General features: G+C 54.4%; 2 protein-coding genes across 28 annotated transcripts; one reads left to right on the forward strand and one right to left on the reverse strand.

Moving 5' to 3' along the window:
* Nucleotides 1–38: 38 nt before the first annotated feature.
* On the reverse strand, nucleotides 39–3,793 carry TMEM205 (transmembrane protein 205). 5 transcript variants are annotated; one of them, XM_055239469.2, is made up of 4 exons: nucleotides 3,529–3,793; nucleotides 2,922–3,030; nucleotides 2,654–2,817; nucleotides 115–457 (listed from the first exon to the last, which is right to left on the reverse strand). In XM_055239469.2, the coding sequence occupies exons 2-4, from the start codon at nucleotides 3,019–3,021 to the stop codon at nucleotides 152–154; spliced, it is 570 nt and encodes a 189-aa protein (XP_055095444.1). In that variant the 5' UTR covers nucleotides 3,022–3,030; nucleotides 3,529–3,793; the 3' UTR covers nucleotides 115–151. The 5 variants fall into 5 exon arrangements, with proteins under 5 accessions (XP_055095441.1, XP_055095444.1, XP_055095445.1 ...); XM_055239470.2 differs by having other exon boundaries at nucleotides 3,610–3,792; XM_055239468.2 differs by having other exon boundaries at nucleotides 2,922–3,139; nucleotides 3,610–3,792.
* A 103-nt stretch (nucleotides 3,794–3,896) lies between these two features.
* Nucleotides 3,897–12,634, forward strand: CCDC159 (coiled-coil domain containing 159). 23 transcript variants are annotated; one of them, XM_063616053.1, is made up of 13 exons: nucleotides 3,904–4,041; nucleotides 4,239–4,368; nucleotides 6,461–6,579; nucleotides 6,676–6,905; nucleotides 7,364–7,397; nucleotides 7,648–7,736; nucleotides 7,828–7,909; nucleotides 8,529–8,724; nucleotides 9,606–9,673; nucleotides 9,757–9,833; nucleotides 11,137–11,258; nucleotides 11,479–11,561; nucleotides 12,270–12,634. In XM_063616053.1, exons 3-13 carry the CDS (start codon nucleotides 6,558–6,560, stop codon nucleotides 12,428–12,430), a joined length of 1,164 nt encoding a protein of 387 aa, XP_063472123.1. In that variant the 5' UTR covers nucleotides 3,904–4,041; nucleotides 4,239–4,368; nucleotides 6,461–6,557; the 3' UTR covers nucleotides 12,431–12,634. The 23 variants fall into 23 exon arrangements, 21 of the variants coding, with proteins under 21 accessions (XP_063472125.1, XP_055095421.1, XP_055095425.1 ...); XM_055239447.2 differs by having other exon boundaries at nucleotides 3,904–4,034; XM_063616052.1 differs by lacking the exon at nucleotides 4,239–4,368 and having other exon boundaries at nucleotides 3,904–4,034; nucleotides 12,270–12,386; nucleotides 12,563–12,634.
* The last annotated feature ends 143 nt before the right edge of the window (nucleotides 12,635–12,777 follow it).

Below are 12,777 nucleotides of genomic sequence, written 5' to 3' on the forward strand. Positions count from 1 at the left end.
CTGACATTCCAAACCATCATGCTTCATGAATGGGGAAACTGAGGCTCTTGGCTCTACCCTTGCCTGCCCCTCCCTCTGCTTCTCGTGGGGGAAAAAAAAAAAAGACAGCAGCCATTTCTGAAGAAGCATTTATTAGCATGCAGGGCCCATGCTAGAGGCTCCTTATTTCCAGGGCAAGGCCGGCGAGACAGAGCCCATTGCCCAGGACGCAGCCCAGATTGCAAAGAGAGGACAGCCCATGGTAGCGGAAGAAATTCTGGCGGAGAGCACTGTACTTGGGGTCCTTCTCTCGCAGCTGGCGGTAGGGATCGGGACCCTGGTGGCTGCCTGGTACCTCCCCACCCAGGCCTCGCTCCTTCTCCACGGTTTGCAGGGCCCACATGGCAGCTGTGGTGCGGGGTTCCAGCCAGCGGGCGTTGACAGTGGCCAGCATAAGGCTCAGGAACAGCAGGTAAAGCTGGCAGGGACAGCAGAGGAGAAGGTGAGCCATGCCTGGGAGGCCAGAGGGGCCCTAGGGAGGGCCTTTCTGTATCCTCAACAGCACAGGGGTGGGGGTGGGGACAGCACTGGATCAAAAAGCCTGCCTCCCCCTCTTTCCTTGAACCCAGACTGAGGGACCCAAAGCAGAACTCCAGCTCTTCTACTCTGAAACTGGGAGCTCTGAAGGAAAGGCTCCATCCCCACCTCCTCTATCCCCCCCAAAACCTCCCGAGCCTCTTCTCTGATACTCAGACTGAAAGTCCCCAGGGCAGGATCTCTTTCCTCAGTGGCCACAGCCCAGACCCCAGAAGCTGACATTGGACTCACAGAGAGTGAATAAAAAGTCATTGAGTGGCTAGGCACAGTGGCTCATGCCTATAGTCCCAGCACTTTGTGAGGCTAAGGTGGGTAGATCACTTGAGGCCAGGAGTTCAAGACCAGCCTAGGCAACATGGGCAAAACCCTGTCTCTACTAAAAATACAAAAATTAGCCAGGTGTGGGGGCTGTCCCCCTGTAATCCCAGCTACTCAGGGGGCTGAGGCACGAGAACTGCTTGAATCCGGGAGGGAGAGGTTGCAGTGAGCCAAGATTGCACCACTGCACTGCAGCCTGGGTGACAGAGCAAGACCCTGTCTCAAAAACAAACAAAACAAAACAAAAAGTCTTTGAAGGCAGGCATGGTGGCTCGTGTCTGTAATCTGTAATCCCGGTGCTTTCAGAGATAGGGGTGGGAGCATCACTTGAGGCCAGGAGTTCAAGACCAGCCTGAACAACAACACAGCAAGATCCTCATCTCCTTTTTTGAGACTGAGTTTCACTCTTGTTGCCCAGGCTGGAGTGCAATGGCGTGACTTCAGCCCACTGCAATCTCCACCTCCTGGGTTCAAGCAATTCTCCTGCCTCAGCCTCCCAAATAGCTGGGATTACAGGCGCACACCACCACACCCAGCTAATTTTTGTATTTTTAGTAGAGACGGGGTTTCACCATGTTAATCACGATCGTCTCGAGCTCCTGACCTCATGATCCACCCACCTCGGCCTCCCAAAGCGCTGGGATTACAGGCGTGAGCCACCGCGCCCAGCCTCCCTACTTTTTTTTAATTAAGAAAAATGTTTTTGCCATTCTCACATTGCTATAACCCATCTCTATTTTTTTTAAGTATTTGAATACCTTCTGAGCCTGTTTCATTAAAATAAATAAATAAAAGAAAGAAAAAATAGTCTGTGAAGTTCTAGTTACCCATAATCCCCTCCTGTCTATGAGATTATTCTTGAAACACCTGTCAGGTCTCACGTACCCACATCTATGAAACATAATGCAGGCAAGGGAAGGCCAGAGTAAGCAGAGAAATCTGAGATGCAGAGATAGTTTCTTCCCTTGTGGCCAGAAAAATGTGTGGAAGGGGGTAGGAAACCATAAATTCCCAGCTGGGCTGGTTTTTAAACAATAAGCTGGGGTCAATGTCCCAGCTCAGCTGAGTCACCACAGCTTGGCAGCAGGCCCAGCCAGCGGGAGGAGAGGGAACAGCAGCCAGCAGGGAGATGCTGGGGGATAGACAGGGCTGCTGGGGACTGTTGTACAGGCTGTGCACTGCTGAAGGGTATCCAGAGCCCAGCTTTGTATCTACCAGGAAGAAAGGGCTCCCCTCCCCTCCCCTTCCCTCCCCTCCCCTCCCCTTCCCTCCCCTCCCCTTCCCTCCCCTCCCCTCCCCTTCCCTCCCCTCCCCTCCTCTCTCCTCCCCTCTCCTTTCCTCTCCTCTCCTCTCCTTTCCTTTCCTTTCCTTTTTTTTTTTTTTTGAGATGGAGTCTTGCTTTGTCACCCAGGCTGGTGTGCAGTGGCGTGATCTTGGCTCACTGCAACCTCTGCCTGCTGGGTTCAAGCAATTCTCCTGCCTCAGCCTCCTGAGTAGCTGGGATTACAGGTGCACACCACCACGCCTGGCTAATTTTTTTTGTATTTTTAGTAGAGACGGGGTTTCACCATGTTGGTCAGGCTGGTCTTGAACTCCTGACCTCGTGATCCGCCCATCTCGGCCTCCCAAAGTGGGATTACAGGCGTGAGCCACCATGCCTGGCCATTTTTTTTTTTTCCTGGAAAAGGTGTAGCCATACGCGCTCACTGGGGTCCTGGGAACAAGTCTCCAGAGGGCAGTGGCACTCAAACCCACGTACCTGGCTGGCCTCCCAGAATGTGAGCTGAGCCCAGGCATGCTGTGAAGCCAAGATGCAGAGGTTGATGAAGGCACAGCCCATGGAGATGTGGAAGTAGAAGGGGAAGAGTTTGCTCTGCACTAGTCCGAAGGTATGTCGGGGAAGGCCTCGGAAAAGCAGGAAACCTGCAGGGTATGGGGACCACAAGGGTGTTAGGGCACTTCCCGGTTCCCCTCTTATTTCCATCCCCACCCCAGGTACCCATGACATCCAAGCTGAGGGTCCCTACCTGAGACGAAGGTCACCCACATTTGCATGCCCCAGGCACCTGACAAGACCAGTAGATGGACCATCTTAATCAGGCCTCCTAGGTTCCCGCCTTCCTCCATCTTGCAGTCCTGGGAAGGAGGCACCGGGTGGCTCAGAACTTTACCTTTGCTTCGTGCGTGGCCTTCAGACCCTGTGAGCCCGCTCGGGGACAGGGTTACGGCCAATCCAGCAGAGATTCTGACAAAGCAGCCCGGGAATAAGAGTGAGAAAAGCCCAAAGCAGTCAAGGCCCAAAGACAACCCTCGACCCCATCTCTCTAAATGTCAGCCCTCAGGATCTCATGCTCTCTGGACCTCAATCTCCATGCCACTTCAGAGGCCCCAAATTTCAGCCCCAGCAGCTCCAGCTCATAGCCCTAGGTCTTCAGAGATCACTCCACTAACTCCCAAATATTACCCCAGGGATCCAGTTCTGACAGCCAAGACCACTCCTCTCATAAAATAATCCCAGATATTAGGTGAAGATCCCCAAAGCCCCGAGGAAACCCTAAATCTCATCCTGAGGACACCGATCCCACCAAAGCCCCGAGGAAACCCCAAATCTCATCCCGAGGACACCGATCCCACCGTTAGGAACCGGGACCCCAACCCGCAGCACCCGGATTCCGAGAACAGAGGCGTCGGGGCTAAATGGGCTGAATCCGGTACCTCACTCCCACGCCCCCGGGTGGACAGCGACCCTCCTCCGCCGCGTCCCCTCGTGGGTTTCCCCCAACCAAGAATTCGTCCCGCCTCCCAGCTGAGCCCGAAGCCAATCGGGTCGTAGATCTGCACCCTTTCTATCCCGCCCTCCTGGGTACTGACTAATCGTAGAAACCCCCCTGGGATCCCGCCCCCTCCACGGGCTTTTATCCAATTACAACGCGGCTACTAAGCGCAGCTGAAGCGTGAAGGCGCCAATGAGGCCTTCGGCTACTCAGGCAGGGGCGGAACTAAAATGCCGGCCACACCCCTCTCTGTGACTCTTTCAGTCTCTGAGCGTTGTAATGCGATGGTGTCCCCGCGGGATCAAACTTCAGCGTCACAGCTGAGGACTGGCTTCGTGGTCCCTGATGGGAGAGCATGAACAGGTGGTATGTGGTAGGTGGGGTTCTGGAGACTGGCGGGTGCAGATTTCACAACCCATGGGGCAGAGCCAGGATGATGACCCCTCCCCCTTCCCTAAATAATCCTCCCGGGAGGGACACGGAAGCAGCAACCGGGATGGGACGGGGAGAGAGGAGGAACGACTGGGGACCTAAGCTGGTTCTCAAATGCCTCTCCTTTTCCCCTCCAAGCCTCCCAGGCTTCCCATGGTCCGTAAGTCCCAGGTTCTCAGCGTGACATTCCAGAGCAAACACAGCTTCCCATTACTCTATACCAGGCACTGGCATGGATTAATTTATTTAATCACGACATCCCAGTAAGGTGAATATTATGACATCTCGTTTTTATAGTTGGGGACACTGAGGCATGGAGAGGTTCAGGAACGCGACCAGTATTACACAGCTGGAAGGGATAGAGCTAGGATTTGAACCCAGGCCATCTAGCTGGAGAGTTTCCCTGCTTAACCATCATACTCTGCTGTCCCTGGAAGTGAGGACCTCCCTGAGGCAGTGACTCTCCGAGGGGCAGCTTAGGACATTTCAGGCAGAAGAAAAACGTGTACATCACAGGATGGGTGTGAAGATCCAGTGAATGCTTAGGGGATGCCTGGCACTCAGTTAGGTGCTCAGAAAATAGGAGCCTAAAAAAGGATTATGGAAGATTTTACTGAAGATATGTTGAATAGTTTTTGTTTGTTTGTGTTTGAGATGGAGTTTCACTCTTGTTGCCCAGGCTGGAGCACAGTGGTATGATATCGGCCCACTGCAACCTCCGCCTTTGAGGTTCAAGCAACCCTCCTGCCTCACCCTCCCAAGTAGCTGAGATTACAGGCATGCGCCACCACGCCTGGCTAATTTTGTATTTTTAGTAGAGATGGGGTTTCACCATGTTGGTCAGGCTGGTCTCGAACTCCTGACCTCAGGTGATCCACCTGCCTTGGCCTCCCAAAGTGCTAGGATTACAGATGTGAGCCACCCTGCCCAGCCTGAGTAGTTTTGAAGAGCGTGTAGGAGTCTTCCAGGTCGACTCAATCAGGCAGAGGGCCTGGCAAGGGTGACAGAAGAGAAAGGTCTAGAGGATTTGGGGGAACAGGCTGAGTGTGACTCAGGGCAAGGTGCCTTTCACCTAGAAGTTTCTCCAGGCAGACCTGCCCCAGATATCTCCATCTGTGCCGTATCTGGCTATACTGGAGGGGGAGGGGAGTTGAATGTGAGACCCAGAGCTCAGCTGTTTCCTGTTCCCAGCCTCTTCTAGCACAGCCTGGGCCCCAATTCAGCTAACATTTATTGAATAGATTTGCCCTGCCTCTCCTGCTCACACTCTATAGCTGGCATTCACCTGTGGGGCCAGGTCCAAGCTCCTGTCTTGGCCGTCAATGCCTTACTGGAGCTGCTCTGCTAACCTCCTGCTGCTTCCTCTTGGACCTCGATTCAGCCATCATGAATTTACCAGCATAGAGCATGTGATTCCACACCTCCAAGCTTTTGCACATGCTGTTCCCTGCCAGGAAAGCCCTTCCTTTAAGCCAATGTCAAGGTCTCTTTTTTCTTTGGACTCTTCTGAGGCCTGATTTTTTTTTTCTTTGGGGCCTTCTGGGTCCTTCTCACTGCCCAGCCCAAACCTTGGGGCTGGGATAATCTTTTTTTGTTGTTGTTTTTTATTTTTGGAGACTGAGTCTCACTCTGTTGCCGAGGCTGGAGTGCTATGGTGCAATCTCGGCTCACTGCAACCTCCGCCTCCCAGGTTCAAGTGATTCTCCTGCCTCAGCCTCCCAAGTAGCTGGGATTACAGGCGCCCGCCACCATGCCCAGCTAGTTTTTGTATTTTTAGTAGAGACGGGGTTTCACCGTATTGGCCACGCTGGTCTCGAACTCCTGACCTCAAGTGATCCTCCCGCCTTGGCCTCCCAAAGTGCTAGGATTACAGGCGTGAGCCACCGTTGCCGGCCGCGCCTGGCCTTGGGATCATCTTTTTTTTTTTTTTTTTTTTTTTTGAGACGGAGTCTCGCTCTGTCGCCCAGGCTGGAGCGCAGTGGCGCAATCTCGGCTCACTGCAAGCTCCGCCTCCCGGGTTCACGCCATTCTCCTGCCTCAGCCTCCCAAGTAGCTGGGACTACAGGCGCCCGCCACTATGCCTGGCTAATTTTTTGTATTTTTAGTAGAGACGGGGTTTCACCGTGGTCTCGATCTCCTGACCTCGTGATCCTCCCACCTCAGCCTCCCAAAGTGCTGGGATTACAGGCATGAGCCACCGCGCCCGGCCTTGGGATCATATTTTATCCAGCTTTGGCTCCTACCATAACTGAGAAGCCTTGAGTTTAGGGCTGAGGCCTCTCTGGTATGGCAGGGAGGGTCTGGGGGCACTGGGGACATGGGGACTTATCTCAAAGCAGCCCCTGCTTCTCTACTCACAGCGACCCTCTTTTGGCCGGCCTACCCCAGGACCCTGACTACTCTGTGTCCTGCCTCTACTCACCTCCCTCACCCTCCAGCGTGTGTTTGCCTGCTAACATGAAGTGTGACAAGTACTGGGGTTCGTTGGGGGCTCCCATAGGGCTGGGGATGCTGGGAGGGGCTGGGAATGTGAGGAGTGCCCTACACTGTCCCTCAAGGAAGCCCTCACCCCTAGGCCCTTCCTCAGACAAGGCTCTGGAGTGTACACCTCACTGGTCCAGGACCCCAGAGCCAGAGACCTTGGGACACCCTGCTTCTGGGGACACAGTGAGGACTGCAGACAGCAGGCCAGGGTGGGGCTCGGGGCCTCCACCACATGAGGCTGCCCCCTCCCCCAGTCCAGACCTGCAGAAGGAGTGCTGTAATGACCAGGACGTTTTGAAGAGGCATCACAACGTAGCTAAGGTCACCCCTACCTGGGAAACCCCTTCAATGCAGAAAACCACTGCAATCTACTGCTGTGGGGCTTAGGGAAGGGGCTGCAGGGCAGAGAGACTCCCATGAACGCACCCACTGTGTTTCTTCAGCACCTAGAACAGCTCCTGGCACTCAGCAGGCCCAGGCTAAGCAAGTCTTAAATGAATGGATGAAGGAATGAATGGAAGAAAAGAGTGTGGTTGTGTGTCTTCCATGGGGATTTGGCTGTGATCGTCTCTCAGCCACATAAGTGCACTTCTGAGCATATGCAGCCCAAGGGGGAGGTGCATGAATATGCCTGGAGTGCAGCTTTGCCTGCACTTATGGTTTGGGACACCTAGAACTGAGGAGATCCAACTCTTGTCCAGCCCTCAAAACTGGGTTGAGGTGAGCAAGGAGGCAGCTTAGGGACAAATTTCTACTCCCATCTCATCTCTTTTCCTTAGAAGCCCTTGGAGACCAGCTCTTCCAAAGTCAAAGGTGAGAAATCTCCTTTCCAACGAAACTGTGTGGGGAAGACCTGCTGGTTTCTACCTCTACCCTCCGCCCCAGCATCAGCTGACCCCCTGCCATGGTCGCCCATTCACTCCTGCCCAAGGCTGAGTGGGCCCCTGTTCTATATCTTACCCCCTGTCCCTACTGCTACTCTGAGCCTTTGCTGACCTCTGCCCTGCCCTTGTCCCAGACCCCACCCCTTACAGCCCTGGCTCACCCTCTTCTCTGCCCACAGCCAAGACCATTGTGATGATTCCCGACTCCCAGAAGCTCCTGCGATGTGAACTTGAGTCGCTCAAGAGCCAGTTACAGGCCCAGACCAAGGTGAACCACCTTGGCCCTGCCCCCAGCAACCTCTGTTTCTCCTTGCCCTCCCCTCCTTCCTCCCACCCCAAGGCTGACCTCTTTCCCCCAGGCTTTCGAGTTCCTGAACCACTCAGTGACCATGTTGGAGAAGGAGAGCTGCTTGCAGCAAATCAAGATTCAGCAGCTTGAAGGTGAGGACTGGCCAGAGATCAAGGTCAGGCTAGGCCAGGCATGGTGGCTCACGCCTGTAATCCCAGCATTTGGGGAGGCCAAAGAGGGTGGATCACTTGAGGTCAGGAGTTTGAGACCAGCCTGGACAACATGGTGAAACCCCATCTCTACTTAAAAAAAAAAAAAAAAAAAGGCCGGGTGCTGTCACTCATGGCTGTAATCCCAGCACGTTGGGAGTCCGAGGCAGGTGGATCACCTGAGGTCAGGAGTTCAAGACCAGCCTGGCCAATATGGTGAAACCCCATCTCTACTAAAAATACAAAAATTAGCCAGGCGTGGTGGTGTGCACCTGTAGTCCCAGCCACTCAGGAGGCTGAGAAAGGAGAATTGCTTTCTGGGAGGCAGAGGTTGCAGTGAGCCGAGATCACACCACTGCACTCCAGCCTGGGCAACAAAGCAAGACTCCGTCGCAAAAAAAAAAAAAAAAAAAAAAGTCAGGTTGGAAGCTGGTCCTGTTGGGATCAGTTGGGCCAGGCCAGGGTGAGAGAAATTGGGAGAGTCTGGGTTCAGGGTCAAGATTAGGACAAGCTGGGTTCAGGGTGGGCTCAGGGCTCAGTCAAGGTCTCACACTCTCTGCAGAGGTGCTGAGCCCCACAGGTCGCCAGGGAGAGAAGGAGGGGCACAAGTGGGGCATGGAGCAGGGCCGGCAGGAGCTGTATGGGGCCCTGGCCCAAGGCCTTCAGGGGCTGGAGAAGACCCTGCGTGACAGTGAGGAGGTGCAGCGGGCCCGCACCACTCGCTGCCTGCAGCTGCTGGCCCAGGAGATCCAGGACAGGTCAGGGATGGCGGGAGGGCAGCTTGGAGTCCACAGGAGGGACGGGAGACCCAGAACTGGGGAATGGAGGCAGGATGGGGGAAATGGCAGACGCCTAGGGGAGGGGGACTGAGGGATGGTGGAAAGCCTGAGGGACACGAAGAGGGAATGAGGCCGGGTGTGGTGGCTCATGCCTGTAATCCCAGCACTTTGGGAAGCTGAGACGGGCGGATCACCTGAGGTCAGGAGTTCGAGACCAGCCTGGCCAACATGGTGAAACCCCATCTCTACTAAAAATACAAGAATTAGTCAGGTGTGGTGGCAGGTGCCTGTAATCCCAGCTACTGAGGAAGCTGAAGCAGGAGAATCACTGGAACCCAGGAGGCAGAGGTTGCAGTGAGCCGAGATCACACCACTGCACTCCGGCCTGGGCGCCTGGGTGGCAGAGCGAGACTCTGTCTAAAAAAAAAAAAAAAATGAGGAGGGGATGAGAGGCTCAGGGGAGACAGGTGGCTGGTGGGGGGCGGGGGAGTGGGAAACTGAGAGGCCAGAAGGCAGGGAAGACAGAAAGCTGGAGGTGGGATGGAAAAGGAGGCCAGGGGATCAGAAAGACTGAGAGGACAGGAGGCTGGGGGTGTAGAAAGTCGGGGGATAGGAGGTGGGGAGGTAGAGGCCAGGTGATAGGAGGCTGAGTGGGGTGGGAAAGGCTGAGAGAATGGGAAGCTGAGGATCAGAAGGAGAGGATGGGGATGAGGGTAGGGGACTGTAGAAGGGGAGGGGAAAAGGGCAGGGAGGTGTGGGGAGGGGACAGAGCTTGGGGGGATGGGTGGAGGGACAGGCAGGGGCATGGGATGTCAGGGGCCAGGCAGGGAGTGCAGGTCTAGGCTGCGCTGTCCCCTCAGCAAGAAGTTCCTGTGGGAGGAGCTGGAACTGGTGCGGGAGGAGGTGACCTTCATCTATCAGAAGCTGCGTGAGTTCCCGGAGCCCACAGCCGGTGTGTGGGGAGGGGGTCCTTCTTCAGCCTCTGTCCCCCTGAGCCCCCTCCCTCCACAGAGGCACAGGAGGATGAGATCTCAGAGAACCTGGTGAACATTCAGAAAATGCAGAAAACGCAGGTGAAATGCCGCAAAGTGAGTGGAGGAGATGGGGACCCTGGGGAGGAGTGGGAGAGGGAGGGATGGGGATTTCGGCCAGCCTCCACCATGAGATTGGAGCCTGGGTTCAAATCTCAGCTCTGCCACTCACTGCTGTTTGGCTGTGGGCAAGTCACTTGACCTCTCTGAGCCTCAGTTTCCTCATCTGTATAATGGGTGTAATAATAACTCATCTTGGCTGGGCGCAGTGACTCACGCCTGTAATCCCAGTACTTTGGGAGGCCGAGGTGGGTGGATCACCTGAGGTCAGAGCCTGGCCAACATGATGAAACCCCGTCTCTACTAAAAATACAAAAATTAGCTGGGTGTGGTGGCGGGCACCTGTAATCCCAGCTACTCAGGAGACTGAGGATGGGGATCGCTTGAACCTAGGAGGCAGAGGTTACAGTGAGCCGAAATTGCACCACTGCACTCCACCTGGGTGACAAGAGCAAAACTCCATCTTAAAAAAAAAGAAAAAGAAAAAGAAAACTCATCCTGTTGGGTGCTGTGGCTCATGCCTGTTACCTCAGCACTTTGGGAGGCTGAGGTGGTTGGATTGCTTGAGCCCAGAAGTTCAAGACCAGCCTAGGCAACATGGCAAAACCCTGTCTCTACAAAAATAATAATAATAATAATGATAATAAGAGGGTGTGGTGGCACACACCTGTAGACTTAGCTACTCAGAAGGCTGAGGTGGGGGATCGCTTGAGCCTTGGAGGTTCAGGGTGCGTTAAGCCCTGATAGTACCACTGCACTCTAGCCTGGGCGACAGACTGGGACTCCGTCTCAAAAAAGAAACAAACACCAAAAACAAAAACAAAAAACAAAACAAAACACTCATCCCTACCTGATCAGGTGTCTGTATTAGCTGACTATTATGCATTTGAATGCAGTCTGGCATATAAGAAGTGCTATATAACAGTCACCTTTTACTATTATCATTATTATTTATTTTGTTTTGTTTTTTGAGATGGAGTTTCGCTCTTGTTGCCCAGGCTGGAGTGCAATGGCGCGATCTCAACTCACTGCAACCTCCGCCTCCTGGGTTCAAGCAATTCTCCTGCCTCAGCCTCCTGAGTAGCTGGGACTACAGGCACCCACCACCACACCCAGCTAACTTTTTGTATTTTTAGTAACGCAGTTTCACCGTGTTAGCCAGGATGGTCTCGATCTCCTGACCTCGTGATCTGCCCGCCTCAGCCTCCCAAAGTGCTGGGATTACAGGCGTGAGCCACCACACTCAGCACTATTGTCATTATCATTATGATTGCTGTTCTCTCATCCCTCCCCACCCCAGATCCTGACCAAGATGAAGCAGCAGGGTCATGAGACAACTGCCTGGCCAGAGACTGAAGAGATACTGCAGGGAGCCAGTGGCTGCTGGAAGGATGACCTCCAGAAGGAACTGAGTGATATATGGTGATGCCCAGCCCTCAGTCTGACCCCTGACCCTCCTCTGAACCCCTTCCCCCAATGGGATCTGGCAGTGACCACCAGAATCTGGAGCCCACCTGAGTCCAGACCTCCCTCACCCGCTAGGACTCACCCCCACCACGGCCCCCAACCTTAGCCCTACTGCTGTCCACACCCTGAGCAGTGTGGAGTCTCCCAGGGCCCCCAGCTCCTCATCTTCCTGCAGGTCTGCTGTGCACGTGCTGCAGAACTCCATAGACGGCCTCACCATGTGCTCGGGGGCCTGTCTCAGGGCCTCGAACCTGAGAGGTGAGGGAGGCTGAGAATTGCTCAGGGGTGGGGGGTCACTGTCTAGCTTCACTCAGCGGGGCTATGTTCAGAGATCCTATTTGGGAGTCACATCTGTTGGGTGTTATTCTATGGTCACATTATGTAGTGTTCTGGGGTCACATTAAGGAGTCACTGGAGGTTTCATCCAGGAGTCATTCATGGTCACATTCAGAGTCACTTGGATCTTATATGAGTCCATGGGGACTCCACACAGTGGCTCATGCCTGTAATCCTAATATTTTGGGAGGCTGAGGTGGGAGGATTACTTGAGTCTAGGAGTTTGAGACCAGCCTGGGCAACATAGTGAGACCCCCTCTCTCCAAAAAATTTTAAAACTAGCTGGGTGATGGTGCATCTGTAGCTGACACCCCTGTAGTCTCAGCTACTCAGGAGGCTGAGACAGGAGGATCGCTTGAGCCTGGGAGGTTGAGGCTGCAGTGAGCCATAATTGTCGTGGCACTGCACTCCAGCCTGGGCAACAGAGTGAGACCCCATCTCAAAAAAAAAAGTGTCAATTGGGTAAAATTCAAGGATCATTGAAGTCATAATTTGGTGTCACATTGGATCACATTCAAGGGAACTGGGGGTTATGGTTTAAGTATCAGTGAGGTATGCTATGAAGGGACACAGGGCCTATATTTGGGGGTTACTTGAGGGTCACATTCAGGGAACCTGTCCCTCCTGCAGGCCACAAGGGGCACTGGTGCCTGAGCCCTCCACTCCCCTTCTGGGACTCTGACTCCGACTCTGACCAGGACCTCTCCCAGCCACCTTTCAGCAAGAGCTGCCGCTCCTTCCCACCTGGTGCAGATCCTCCCCAGTCCCCCCTCCACCCATTTCCCTCCTGACCTGCCCTTGACTCCCACAGTCTAGACCCTCGGAACAGGCCCAGATCCCGATCTGGGCATGCAGTCCCTAACCTGCAGCCCCGGAGTCCCCTGGACCTGGGCCAGGCCCTGACCCACCCTCTCTCTCCACAGCTTGAGCAGCCGGGACTGCTCTCCCTGAAGACCCCTCCAGAGAGAAAATAAACTAGCCGAGACCCTCCTCTAGCCCCGACTGTTAGTCCTGCTGCTTCCTGTGCCTAGGAATCCCCCTGCCCTCCCAGTTTACTCCTCATTGTTGCGGGGGGAGGGATGTAGAGACCCTAGGGGCCATTAGGGATGTGTGGGCTTGGAATCGGGACATCTGAAGC

Source organism: Symphalangus syndactylus, chromosome 13 (assembly GCF_028878055.3).
Source record: "Symphalangus syndactylus isolate Jambi chromosome 13, NHGRI_mSymSyn1-v2.1_pri, whole genome shotgun sequence".
NCBI classification, from domain to species: domain Eukaryota; kingdom Metazoa; phylum Chordata; class Mammalia; order Primates; family Hylobatidae; genus Symphalangus; species Symphalangus syndactylus.